The following is a 12,237-nucleotide window of genomic DNA, read 5'->3' on the forward strand; positions in this document are numbered from 1 at the left end:
CACGCACACCCAAGAAAGGAAAAGAAAGAGCTGTTATAAGTGGTGTCAAACTGTCAGTGAGGAAGAAAGACTAAAAGAAGGAAAGAAAAAGAGTATTAGCGTGGGAGTGTCAACGCGGAGGCCAAATTCAACAAAAGCAGCTCTCTTTTGATTTATGTAATATTGCCTTGGGCAGCACTCTGGGTTTACATTTTCAAAAGCCAGCAACAATGACACTGGGAAGTGCGAGGCCACTCAGAGTTTTGGAGGTGCTGAAGTATTTGGAAAGAGCTGGAACATTTTTATACGCCTGGCCTTTTGAAATTCAGTAAAAAACTAACAATGTGCAATTTTATGATCACTTAGCAATTGCATCAGACTAAACCCTCTGTGAATGATTTCAAGTTCAGGAGTAAAGCTACTTTGACCAGAGTTTGCATTTGAGCCTTGAGCCTAAACAACGGTCTCTGTGTAATGTTACATTCATGTGCAAACATCTGCTTAATATGTTCTTGAGGCTTTTTCTGATTTGCCACTTGGACCGTTTTGGTCTTGTACAACATGTGTCCACATCGCTTCAATTTTGAAGATTGTCTTTGAGCTGCTGGACAGTGAGCAGGTTCCTCTCTGTGATCCCTCCTTCCAGAAACACACTGGTCTGTGGACATTTGAGCCCCACAGGGAGGCAGAGGGGGGCGGAGGGGAGGAGGAAGGGGGTATGTTTCACCTTCACAGACACACTAAGTAACATATGATAACAATTTTCCATTATTACACACACACACAAATGTCCCTGCTATTTCCAGGCCTGCCTCTGACTGGCCGAATGGTTTTGGCTGACATAAATAAGAAGAAACTACCAATCAAATCCTTCACCATCAAACCAAGACATCCACAGTAAAACAGTCACTGTCATATGGCAGCAAGCTGCAGAGGAAAATACTCTTTACTAGCAATGAAACAAAAATGTAATGAAATGTGAACAATTGTCATCATGTCTCCGGTCTTCTTTGCACGCTCCATGTGCTGTCAAGCTATGACACGTATGACTATTAGTTTGACTGTATTTTTCCGACCATTAAAAGTGAGGAGATTTTCGACAGCTGGATGCAATTGCTATAGTCACAATGTTTTTGGAGGACTTTTGAGCGGTAAACTGTGACATTTTCATATTGCCCAACTAAGAGTTGGACTTGCTGCTCTCTCTTGCAGATTTGAAAAAGCACGACAGCACGAAGCCTTGAGCGAAATGTCTTAAATTTGTATCATCACAAGCATGAGCAGTGATAGCAACTGGCTGAAAGTGCAAAGAGAACCAGGGGCTGTAGGGCTGCAACAATTATTTTCATTATTGATTAATGTGCTGATTATTTTCTCGATTCATCGTTTAGTGTATATAATGACGTCTTCAGATTGCTTGTTTTGTCCGACCGATAATCAATTAACACCCCAAAAAAAAATCAATTTTCAATATATAAAACAGAAAAGCATCAAGTCATCACATTTGAGAGGCTGAAACCATCAAATGTTTGGCATTTTTACTTTTATTTTAAATTATTTCATCTATTGGCGAAAAGTAATGAAAATGATCAGATTTTGTTCAGATTCCAGCACTTTGTAGCATGTCTGAGAGCTAAAAGGCTGAAATGACTACCTGTATATATAACTACGCAGGGAACACTGTGATTTTCTCGTATGTCCAGATTAATCTTTGTCCTGTCATCCAGGCTTTTAAGTGGATATATCTTTGAGCTCATTCATCTCCATACCAGAGCTCCCACTGCCTGACCCCCACAACGTCTTGTAATGCTTATTATCTTGACAGCTGCACATTAAGATGTATTGTGTTTGGAGCAGTGAAACCTTGTGTCGAAATAACACTTACTTCACCAACAGATTATATGTTAATAATCTATCCCAGATAAATTCAGACACGATTGTCTAAAAGTCTGGAATAACGAACAGAACCCTGGAAGAGAGAGAGAGAGAGAGAGAGGGTCTGCTTGTGCTGCCTCGCTAACTGGGAGGAGCGTTTTAAGAGCAAAGGCACACAAGTTCACGCTCCATGAAGCACTAATAGCTGAGTCGTGTGGTTCAGATGTGGAATTCCTAATTTACAGCCTCTGACTGCCCCAATGTTCCTGACTCAGTTCCGGTAAACTGAGAGGTCAGAGGCATTGTGGGAAATGTGTGTAAACATGTGTGTGAGTCTTGGGGGAAAAGAAAACTCACCTCAACTCACTTTATTGGCAGAAATCTGACGTAAACTGAGCAAGTACAATCTAAGACAAGTTAAAAGATTGAGTCTTTTAAAGAAGCCAAAACAGGAATACAGGCTTTTTTTAGGTGGGAAATGTAACTGCTTCTCATTTGTCAGTGCATTTGTTGACAGTCACTAACTGGAGGTTGCCGTTTACCCACGTCATTTAGCATGACACGCATTTCAAATGTTTTTGTGTGTGTCTTGGGTTAGTGCCTAAGCTGTGTCATAGTGGATGGAAGTTCATGCACCCCCAACACACACACACAGAGTAAGTTATATCACCTCAGGGTCAGACCATGAATAGTAGAGCATGAATCACACACGCACACACACACACAGTGGCATACCAAGTGCCACAATCGCATGACTGAGGTCGTCACTAGAGGACAAGCATTCCCGTCTGTGAAGAAATGTAAGGATGGTGTAGAGTTACGAGGTTCAGACATAATTACAATCTGCTATATTTACACTGCAGACGTAGTGTGATGCAATGACTTACATCTATGGACCTTTGAAGATGGAAGTCATTTTGCTCTAGGGCCTGGGCTTTGAAGACCATACCAACATCTTACATTTTATTTTTGTCTCACAAACACTCACATGAAAACACTGCTAGTAACAAAAGCTAAGTGATCCACTTCTACTTGCGTCATTTGTTGGCCAAAATAAGAATAAAATGATCTAACTCAAAAGTGAGAGATGACGGTCGTCCGAAAACCAACGGGGTGTGTGACTTCAGCTAATAAAAGAGTTATCTTGGCCGAGGATGCAACCAAAGCTGCTGTGAACGATGAAAAGTGGTTTCTAGAGATCAACAAAATGATCCAACTTTGCTAGAAATAGTAAGTTAGGATCATATGGTATGAATTCAATCCCATTTTCACCCAGTAAACCTACTTTCAGCAACAGACATTCATGGAATTTGTTAAAAACAGCAACAAAAGGGATTTTTTTTTGCTAATCTGACAAAATGAGAGCTAAAATTGTATAAATTAGCTTCATGGATGAGTTTATTAACTATTCTTTAATTTCTTCCAGACCAAATGTTTTTGGTTTCTAACAGGAAAGTTAATCTTCATGAAGACTTTAGGCAACCACCTTCACAGTCAACACGTACGGTGTTAAGTGTTTTTGCCGTACGTGACCATGATGGATTTGCTGGTGATGGTGCAGAAAGCAACATCACTGCTTGTTGGGAAATTTGAACAGTCACATCGTTTCCATAACGGGCTGCTCCACAAACAGTGACATAGTTAATTGCTAACAGGAGAGAGCGGTTAGCAAATGACAGCCTCATGTCACACAGAGTCATCATGTGGCACGCTGAGGCCTGATGAATGTGTGCTGGAGTGCGGTTTCACAGTGGGCACTTGTGTTTTTTTTCTGCGTGTTTGGGAGTGAAACAGAGCACAGCAAAGAAGAGGACGAATCTGTGTGAATGTTTGTGTGAGTGCATGTACAGTTTGTGACGAAGCTGCGTCGACACTTTCACTCAAGTGTGACATCACCCCCAGGGCAAAGTTTTCTGTCGTGTCATCATTGTTCTTCCCGCCTTTCTCTTTCATAGATCTTTCGAGGATTTTGTGGTACGTAAAGCACATATTTGATCCAGTGTGACAATCTAATACTCCCTCTTTGAGATCACTTTAAATTACATTAATAGAACTTCTTGCAGTCAGCATTAATTCAATCCAAGGGAATATAAATGTTCTTCCTGCATCTCTCTTCTGGATGTACACACACACACACACACACATATATACAGCCTCCTCCATAAGTATATTGTATATTTTATAATAGAGGTCAGAGAGGAGGTTAAAAAAGTTAAAACTGGGCTGAATTTGCTTTGATGTTTTAGTTTATGATACCTCAGTTTTAAGAACTTTTCAATGACTATATTATGAAATGTGGTTAGAACCTGACTCACATTGAAATATAGCCAATGAAAAAACAGCCCAAACAACAGTTATGAGTAACCTAGATGTCTTTTGACCAGTAAATCATTATTATTTATAAGCTTTATGCAAGAAGAATCTGTCACTTTCATGTGTTTTTCTCATGAGTGAACTCCACAGTGACGCTCTCTGCTGGGTGAGAGCGCTGAGTCGCACGTCTCTGCGACAGAGAGAATAATTCCTGGCAACGTGTCAGACGCCTTTGTTTGCTTGTTGGACTTTGCGATAGGAACCATGGTTATGACCTTCGTGACGGAAAGCCATTACATAGCCGCGGGTGTGAGGTTGTGACTGGTGTGCGATTATCACGCTGAAACAGTGAGGCTGAATAGGCCAAGACCAACAGGCAATACTGCAGCAGCTGATTAAATATGTGGGGTTTAATGAGAATACAAGGAAATGGGCGAATCATGTGAAATTAACTGCAGACTGTGATGCATTTGTGTACGTCTAAAAAGACTAATGACATTACTCATCAATATGAGTCACCAAAAATGTCCCTTTAAATCTGAGGTGTAGATTGATGAGTTTTCCATATGTCCTACTCACCTTGTCATGCTTCAATATGTTGTTCATGATCATAAGAGCATCACAAGAGTCATGTTTTAGATGCCTGCTGCAAATACATTGAAAAAAAACCACCTGTTTCTGGCAACGCAAGTCGACTAAGACGACATGAGAGCTTGCAAGGACAAGCTCATGACTCAAAACTCACTTCATACACCCAGAGAAGATCTAGAGCCGAACTGCAGGGTGCTTTATTAAGTGAAATAAATATACAACAAAACATAAGAATTTGCTGTTTTACACGTGGTCATATTGAAGCAATTTTATCTGTAAAACTTTTAAGTTTTTAGTGTTAAGAGACCAGAAATCTGCTCATCCATCATGGAGAGTCCGTTTCATACATCAGATAACCAGATGAGAAGGAAAAGCTCAGCAACAACCCAAGGACTCGAATTGTTCTCCAGCCTCCAGACTGTTGCAGGAACTCCACAGGTTCACTGACAACAGGAAATTCTTCGAGAGTACCATCTGCTATCTTTTGCTCAGTCTTCTTTTTTTTTTGCAGCTCATAGCATCTATAATTCTAGCCTGGAGGAAAGAGCGGCCAGAGAGCAGCCTAAAGCTGACTATTATAACCAGCAGTGCCAGAGAAACAGCCCATGTGGCTTCAGGTCACATGTCCCGTCTCTGGTATGTGGTGGAGACGGACAGACGTACACGGAGCGATTAAAGGGTACAAAGGACACTCGGTTCACTGGATACATAACTGCTAATGCAATAAAAGATATATTTGTTCTTAATTCATGCACTGTGCCCATGTAAAATCAGCTTAACACACATGAAACGTTATGACTTGATATGACTGGTTTCTCTTAACTCTTATCAAATTCCAGAAATTCCATAATCAGAATCCATAATCATGTTAATAAGTGGAAGTACATTATGACAGACGACAAGGAATTTACCGATTCTACCTGACTCTGACTTTCTCTCTCTCTTTCTTTTTCATTTCATTTTTCATTCAATCAAGAGTTTTTGGTCTCTGTAATTGTTCCTCCTGTCCATACTGGGTCTGGATAGATCCCTTCATCACTGTCCCCCCAGAGAAGGGATCTTTTTGCAGCCAGTATGGACAGGACGAATGATTACAGCAACCAATAACCTCTTAAATGTACATACAGGCATGCAGATTTGTTTTCAGATACTTCAAAAACTATGAACCTATCCGTTAAACGCACAACATTTTACCACAGAGACAGAAAGCGACCAGTTCCAGTTCATCTTACTCTGATCGTGTATCAGCCTGTCTAACGTTAGACTTTGGTCTCAAGGGACTTGAACATCTTCTCTCTCAGCTTTTCAGCCCCACCTTTACGTTTTCTCTCTTTTTGTTTGTCAATCAAAACCTCTAAATGCACGAACAATAGTTCTCTGAAAGCTGCACAGAATATTTCCCATCATTCAGCAGAATACACAGTATAAAGGTGTCTGGACAGTGATTCTGTGCGCTGCTCGGGTCATTATTTACCCAACACTCTGTTGTGAATTCCTGCCCGAGAAGACAACTGTTTGCCAGCTGGCAGGATTGACAAGCGTCCTGCGTCACCTTCTGCCTGGACGTCGGTTTGACATCGATTTACAAAAGGGCTTATACCACAGCTGTCATATTCAACGTATCCTCTCTAAATGCTTCTGCAGTTACATCAGTGATTTTATTATGTTTCTGTTTCTCTCTCATGCACATAAAGCCACTTAACAACCTCCCACAGCATGTACACGCACACACACACACACACACACACACACACACACACACACACACACACAAACACACACAGTATCAGGGCAAATGTTTCCACAGTCAAGTAGACGCACCATTAACTGGCTGGAGTCCTAATGGGCTGGCAGGGGACTAATGGGCTTAGCCTGAGACATTATCACCTTAAGCAAAAAACCAGCAGCTGCCATCCAGAACTTGTTTTCTGGTATTTACAACTTTCACTGTCTCCAAGTGCAGGTGTTTCATGGCATCCACTTTTATGTATGCAGAGAGAAAGACGTGGAGGAAGATGGGAGGAGATCTGTCAGTCACGCAAAGTAGAGGCATGATTGGGAGGATTGCGTAACATACTGTAAAGCTCAAAAACAACTATGAGGTCTAGCATTTTGGTCTTGTCTCAAACCTGATCTTGTCTAGCCAGCACCACTCAGAGAGAGTTCTGGCTTGTGTGATGATACTAAAATGACCCCTGAGGAGGCACTTTGTATACTGCAAGACATAAACTATCCCTCTCTGAAACAATCTCACAAACACACTCTTCCTCTCGCTCCATGTATCTCTTTCCGTGTCACCATTCAACACATTGTAATTGCCGTCTTGGGCACGCAACTGTACAGCAAGAATGCAGCAAGCACGTGATGAATAGCGAGTTTAGGAGATCCTCCAGTATATCAACAGCAATGAATCACAGCGTGCTTCAAACTCAAAATGCGACCAGCTCCCATGAGGTGAAGCAAGAGGATTCCTCTCCCACCATTTCTTTTTTTATCACTTTTCCTTGAATTTAATTGCGATTTATGAACTCACGTAAAAACCAGCACATTAGACACCAGGATAAAATAATTATCGAGTTCTGCCAATGGTAGTCAGCGGATGTTTCAGAGAATATGACGTCAATCGGACATTGAACTGATCTGTAGTGGCTGGTAGAAAGCAAAAAGTCTTCAAGAGGCAGTTTAATACTGGGTCTTGCTGCCAAGAGACTGTGTGTATTTATGCCTCTGACATTACATATTTTGATAAATATGCTTGCATCTCACCAGCTGCTTCCTTCTCTAATTTTCAAGCCAAGATTTGGGAATTAGCCGAAACTCCCCTGTTTACTCTTTGCAGGCAGTGATTCCACGTGAGCGCTGGTTTTTATTGACATGTACTGTAACTTTCTATAAAGTGCAACCTGTAATTAATTGACTGATGCCATCATCACTGAGTTACGCAATGTTCAGAATGCTTCCCTGTGCATGCCGTGGCTTTCAAACTGGCAGTTATGCAAGTATGCACAGACTGAACTGGCAAAATCCAGAAATTGTTAAATCGCTGATATTGAAACCACAACTTGCCTGCTGTACAAATTATTAAAGAGGTTAGGATGGCATGCATCACAAAACCTAAAATGCCCTGAAGCTGCTCAAGGCAACATTCTGATTTTAAATGTAATATGAAATACATGAAGGCTGCAAGATGCTGGAGCTGTAGATTTTTCCTTTTTCCAAATGAATTCTGGTCTTGGGCATGGTCTCTGTTGGAAACTCTACTCTGCGCTCATAGAGACAAACTTAAACATGGAGATCAAGCATTAAATGAGTGCCCTGTCCACAGAAAGCAGGGTTCACTAATAATATTTGAGCCTCTACCAAAAGAAGACATTCAGGTACAATGAGTGCTGAATTTACTGATGCCATGTTTGATTTCTTTCTTTTGGAGTCTTTAATGTTGAAACCACGAACCTACTGTCGCACAACTGTCAAGACTTTTGACTTTGCACACACTGTGAGTTAAAATGTGCCTCATCATTGCATCACAACTCTTTACAGGGGATATTTTAGTGGGTTTAAAAGCAGAGAGCACTTCAGGTGACCGTCAGGGGTTCGCCTGCTTCTCTCAAAGTCGTTAATCTCCCGCCGTAAATCTAAAAATTACACCTCTAGTTGAAAGTGCTAGGGCCCTGTAGTTAAAGGGTCGGTTTGGGGCTAGTGATACAGCTGAGCACAACACCTGGAATCCCTCAGCAGCACCAATGAGCTCTGATGAAAAACAAATGTCAGCAACCCCCCCCCCTCCAGCCCACGCTACTTCTACACTTCTTCTACAAAGCCCTGCAGCACGACCCAGGCTGTGTTTACCCTGGCCAGGATGAACTATTGGCTACTGCCAGATCCACTGCCAGCACACTGACTCTTGACCCATATTCGGAGGGTCAGGAAAGTTCATGAAGCTCTGCGAATGCTACAACCGCGACTATCACCAATAATATTAATTAAATAGCTCATACAGTAATACAGTTATCATGATCATAATGCCATTTCCTGCATGTGTTTAGAAGGATCTACATGAGCCTGACTGACTACAGCCTGAGGTCACTGACTGACATATGGGAAAAAAATATACTTTAAATTAAATTCTTTATAGGCTACATTAAGAATGTATTTCAAAATTAAGCACAAGTATTGTTTTATTCAAATTACAAAACAAATATCACCACACTGCGGTTTGTTTGTTTTTCTCGCTTCTGGGTCTTTTGAAAGCTTATAATTGATGGTCGGCCAATTGCAATGACTCACTAAATTGTCCTGGCAACATTAGCTGCCAGGAATTAGACGGCACCGTCTGTCAGCTCACAGAGTAAGGCTGCTGTTCATACACGTATAATCACTGCTGTTAGGGGTAATAGACCTTGGCCACCCTCTTATTTAAGATTCATTAATTGGGTTAAAAGTCTACTCCAGCTTGGCTCAGACACTCAGAAACTTTCCCTACATCTCTTGCGCGGTCAATTACTGTCATTGAGTATAAGTATCTCGGAAATGGTAAAGTCATTGAAATGGCTGTAATCAGGATGATCAACACGGTTTCTAATGTAGGAAAACAAGCGGTCCACTTTACGCGCGGCTCAATGAATGAACACACATCGAGGCAACAGACAGGGGAGTTACCACCTACCCTGGAGATGGTTAACGGTGTGCTGAAATCCCGTCCTCCCACCAGGCGAAACCCCCAAGGAGAGGGTCCCTTTAGTGTCACGGTCTGGGGCATGTTTGGCATGTCGACTGCGAGAGGGAATCAGACGGATGACAGGCAGACGGAGCGACAGAGGAAGTGTCCGCGGTTCCTCGATGTATACGGGTTAAAAAAAAACGAGGCAACGTGAAGTAGCAAGAGTCCTCCGCCTAGCTGCTAGGCAACGCTGTCCCGTCTGAGAAAACTTTCCTCCCCTCTTGATTCAACTTTAAATAACGAAGCCGCCTCTGACGTGCGATGACGGGCTGTCCTGCCCGCCTTCACCCGGTCTATAGCCGACAGAGTGGGAGGGGACGGAGCGGGACGGGACGGGGGGGAGACCCACGGGGCTCTGACATGACAACTGTGAGAGAGAGGAAGTCACAAAGATCAGCTTATTGTCCAACAGTGCAGGTATAAATAAGGGAAACTAGACTCAGCATTATATTCCACCATCAGCTGATTAGACGGGAGGTGTACTGTGTGTATTTTCCTTCTCTTATGTCTTGTTATTCATTTTCTTTCAGTTCCTCCTTAAGCATTTTACCTCTTGCTGCACCACCAATGAACATACAGGTAAGCCTTTATTCATCACAGACTTCCGTTGTTAATTAGTTAATATTTTTCAATAGTTTAAAAGTTGTATTCACATATATATATATATAATTGAGAAGATTGACTTCTAAATGAAAAAAGCATAAAATATAGGATAACTTAACTTTATCATTTAAGAAAAGCTGTAAGTTATATAAACAAACCTGAAACAGCACCAGAAAACATTTAGATTTCGTTGTTTGTTAGCCGGTGTATTAAAACTAGTTATAAAGGTCAAACTGAGCCCTGATTACTACGGTATCTATATGCTGGTCAGTATTTTAATTATCTCATGTGTCCATAGCTCTTATTATACCTTCTACACTGCTCCATGAGTGATAGCCTGAAGTTTGCTCTTTTTATCATTTGACATGTCAATTAATGTGAAAGTTATAGGGTAAAATACTGTGCTTTTTTCAGTTTTGGGGGCTACTCTTTGTCTTACATTTGGATGAAAAATAGTACCTTTAACATTCATCGGAAAAGCAAGACTAAATAAAGAGTCTACAGCCGTGCTAGCGGCTCTGTGAGGTTGTGCTGTACGTAGGCACAGAGCAGTGCTAATGTTAACACACACTTTCACACACGCTAGATGAGAAGTCAGGATCACCAAAGTTGTTACAATTCGTCCTGTGGAGGTCATGAATATGTGTAGCAGATTTCATGGCAGTCCATCCAACAGTTGTCGAGGCATTTCACTAAAGAACCAACAGATCGACAGACTGACATCGCCATCCATAGAGCCGCACGGCTAGCATGACTAAAAAGAAATGAAAACATAAAGGGGGTTCACAGAATTTGCCGGCTCATAGAATAATCTGGACATGCACTTAAAACTAATGCCGGTCAATAACAGACTGATCAGGGTCTAAAGCAAAAAGCCGTAAGGCCCGAGTATCATCCTGAACAATGAAGATGTAATTTGGATGCCTCACTGGCAGAAACGACCTCTCTCATGTGTCAGTGGATATCCTAGTATCCTCTCTGCCCCACTTCTTGATTCTTTCATTTCCCCAGCCAATTACAGCGTGAGTCACTGAGCTCAAGTACGATTTTTCTACCGCTGAGGGAATGATCTCATAGACATTCCTGGGAATCTGTCTTTCAGACGACTGCAGGCATGTGGAGCTCCGTCTGAAGGTCTGAGTCAATTTGAGTCAGACACTAACCTATCCCAGTTACTGTGTAAAAACAGTGGCACAGATGTCAAACCAACATCAGGTGTCGTCGTCAGTGCATCATGAGTGACAGTGCTTTGCAAGTCTTGTATACCTTTGCACAATGAGCTGTTTTGACGTAAGCGAGCATGTTGAGAAAGTAAGAACTGATTCGCATGTTAATGATGAAAGCTGTGTGAGTGCGTTAACAAAAGAAATCAAGCTGAGGCAATATGAGTCAGATGATGTTTCTCCAAAGTCGCTGAGGCTTAGTCAGATCAATTCACTGTACACAAACCTAGAAACCTCAGGACAAAGTAGAGAACAAATAATCAATCGCATGCTGACATTGTTCATTTTTAATTGTTAGACATACAGGAGGAAAAGAAGCACTTCCTGTGTCTCCATTATCCCATCATGCCTCACTTCCATGCATCCAATTTATTTCCCAGTCTCATTTTAACAACAAACGTTTCGAACAACAAAAGAACATTTCAGAGTTTAAAAAACAAACAATATGTCCACACAGTAATTTGTATCAGCGTGTGAACAAAGCCAATAGTCATGTTTCAGAAGGTGTCGCCAAACACAGTATTTACAGACTGCAGCCTACCTTTACTTGTTACCCAGGGTACATCAAAGGATGACTAACCAAAGGCCCAGAAAGGATGAGAGGGCTGTAGTCTGCACTGGAGATTTATTGAGCAGATGAACAGGCTGACATTTCGGATATGCGTCTTCTTCAAAGCCTGTTCCCAATAAATCTCAGTCAAACTACAGAGAGCTCCCATCTCTCTGTTGTTCTTTCCCCGGATGGTCATCATTCGATGTACCCTCGGCAGCGTCTGAGAAGGCCTTTTAAATCCCTACAAATCTATCTACTCTCTGATTTTGAGTCTGTGTTATGTGGCCTAGAAGAACCTGAGGGGAAGCAGGTAAGACAAGCGGTGTTGTAATCATGAGCTGTCCGCCTCCGTCTGGATTATCCCTGCCGTCTGGGAGAAT

At 41.8% G+C, this 12,237-nt stretch overlaps 1 protein-coding gene across 1 annotated transcript in view; it reads right to left on the bottom strand.

Annotated features, from left to right (window-relative positions):
• Positions 1-9,583, bottom strand: part of pdlim4 (PDZ and LIM domain 4) — a 42,925-nt gene extending 33,342 nt beyond the window's left edge. The window contains exon 1 of the mRNA XM_070917447.1: positions 9,425-9,583. Coding sequence (XP_070773548.1) covers positions 9,425-9,526 — 102 coding nt within the window. The 5' untranslated portion in view covers positions 9,527-9,583. The remainder of the gene's footprint in view (positions 1-9,424) is intronic.
• Positions 9,584-12,237: the final 2,654 nt, after the last annotated feature.

Source organism: Enoplosus armatus, chromosome 13 (assembly GCF_043641665.1).
Source record: "Enoplosus armatus isolate fEnoArm2 chromosome 13, fEnoArm2.hap1, whole genome shotgun sequence".
NCBI lineage: Eukaryota > Metazoa > Chordata > Actinopteri > Centrarchiformes > Enoplosidae > Enoplosus > Enoplosus armatus.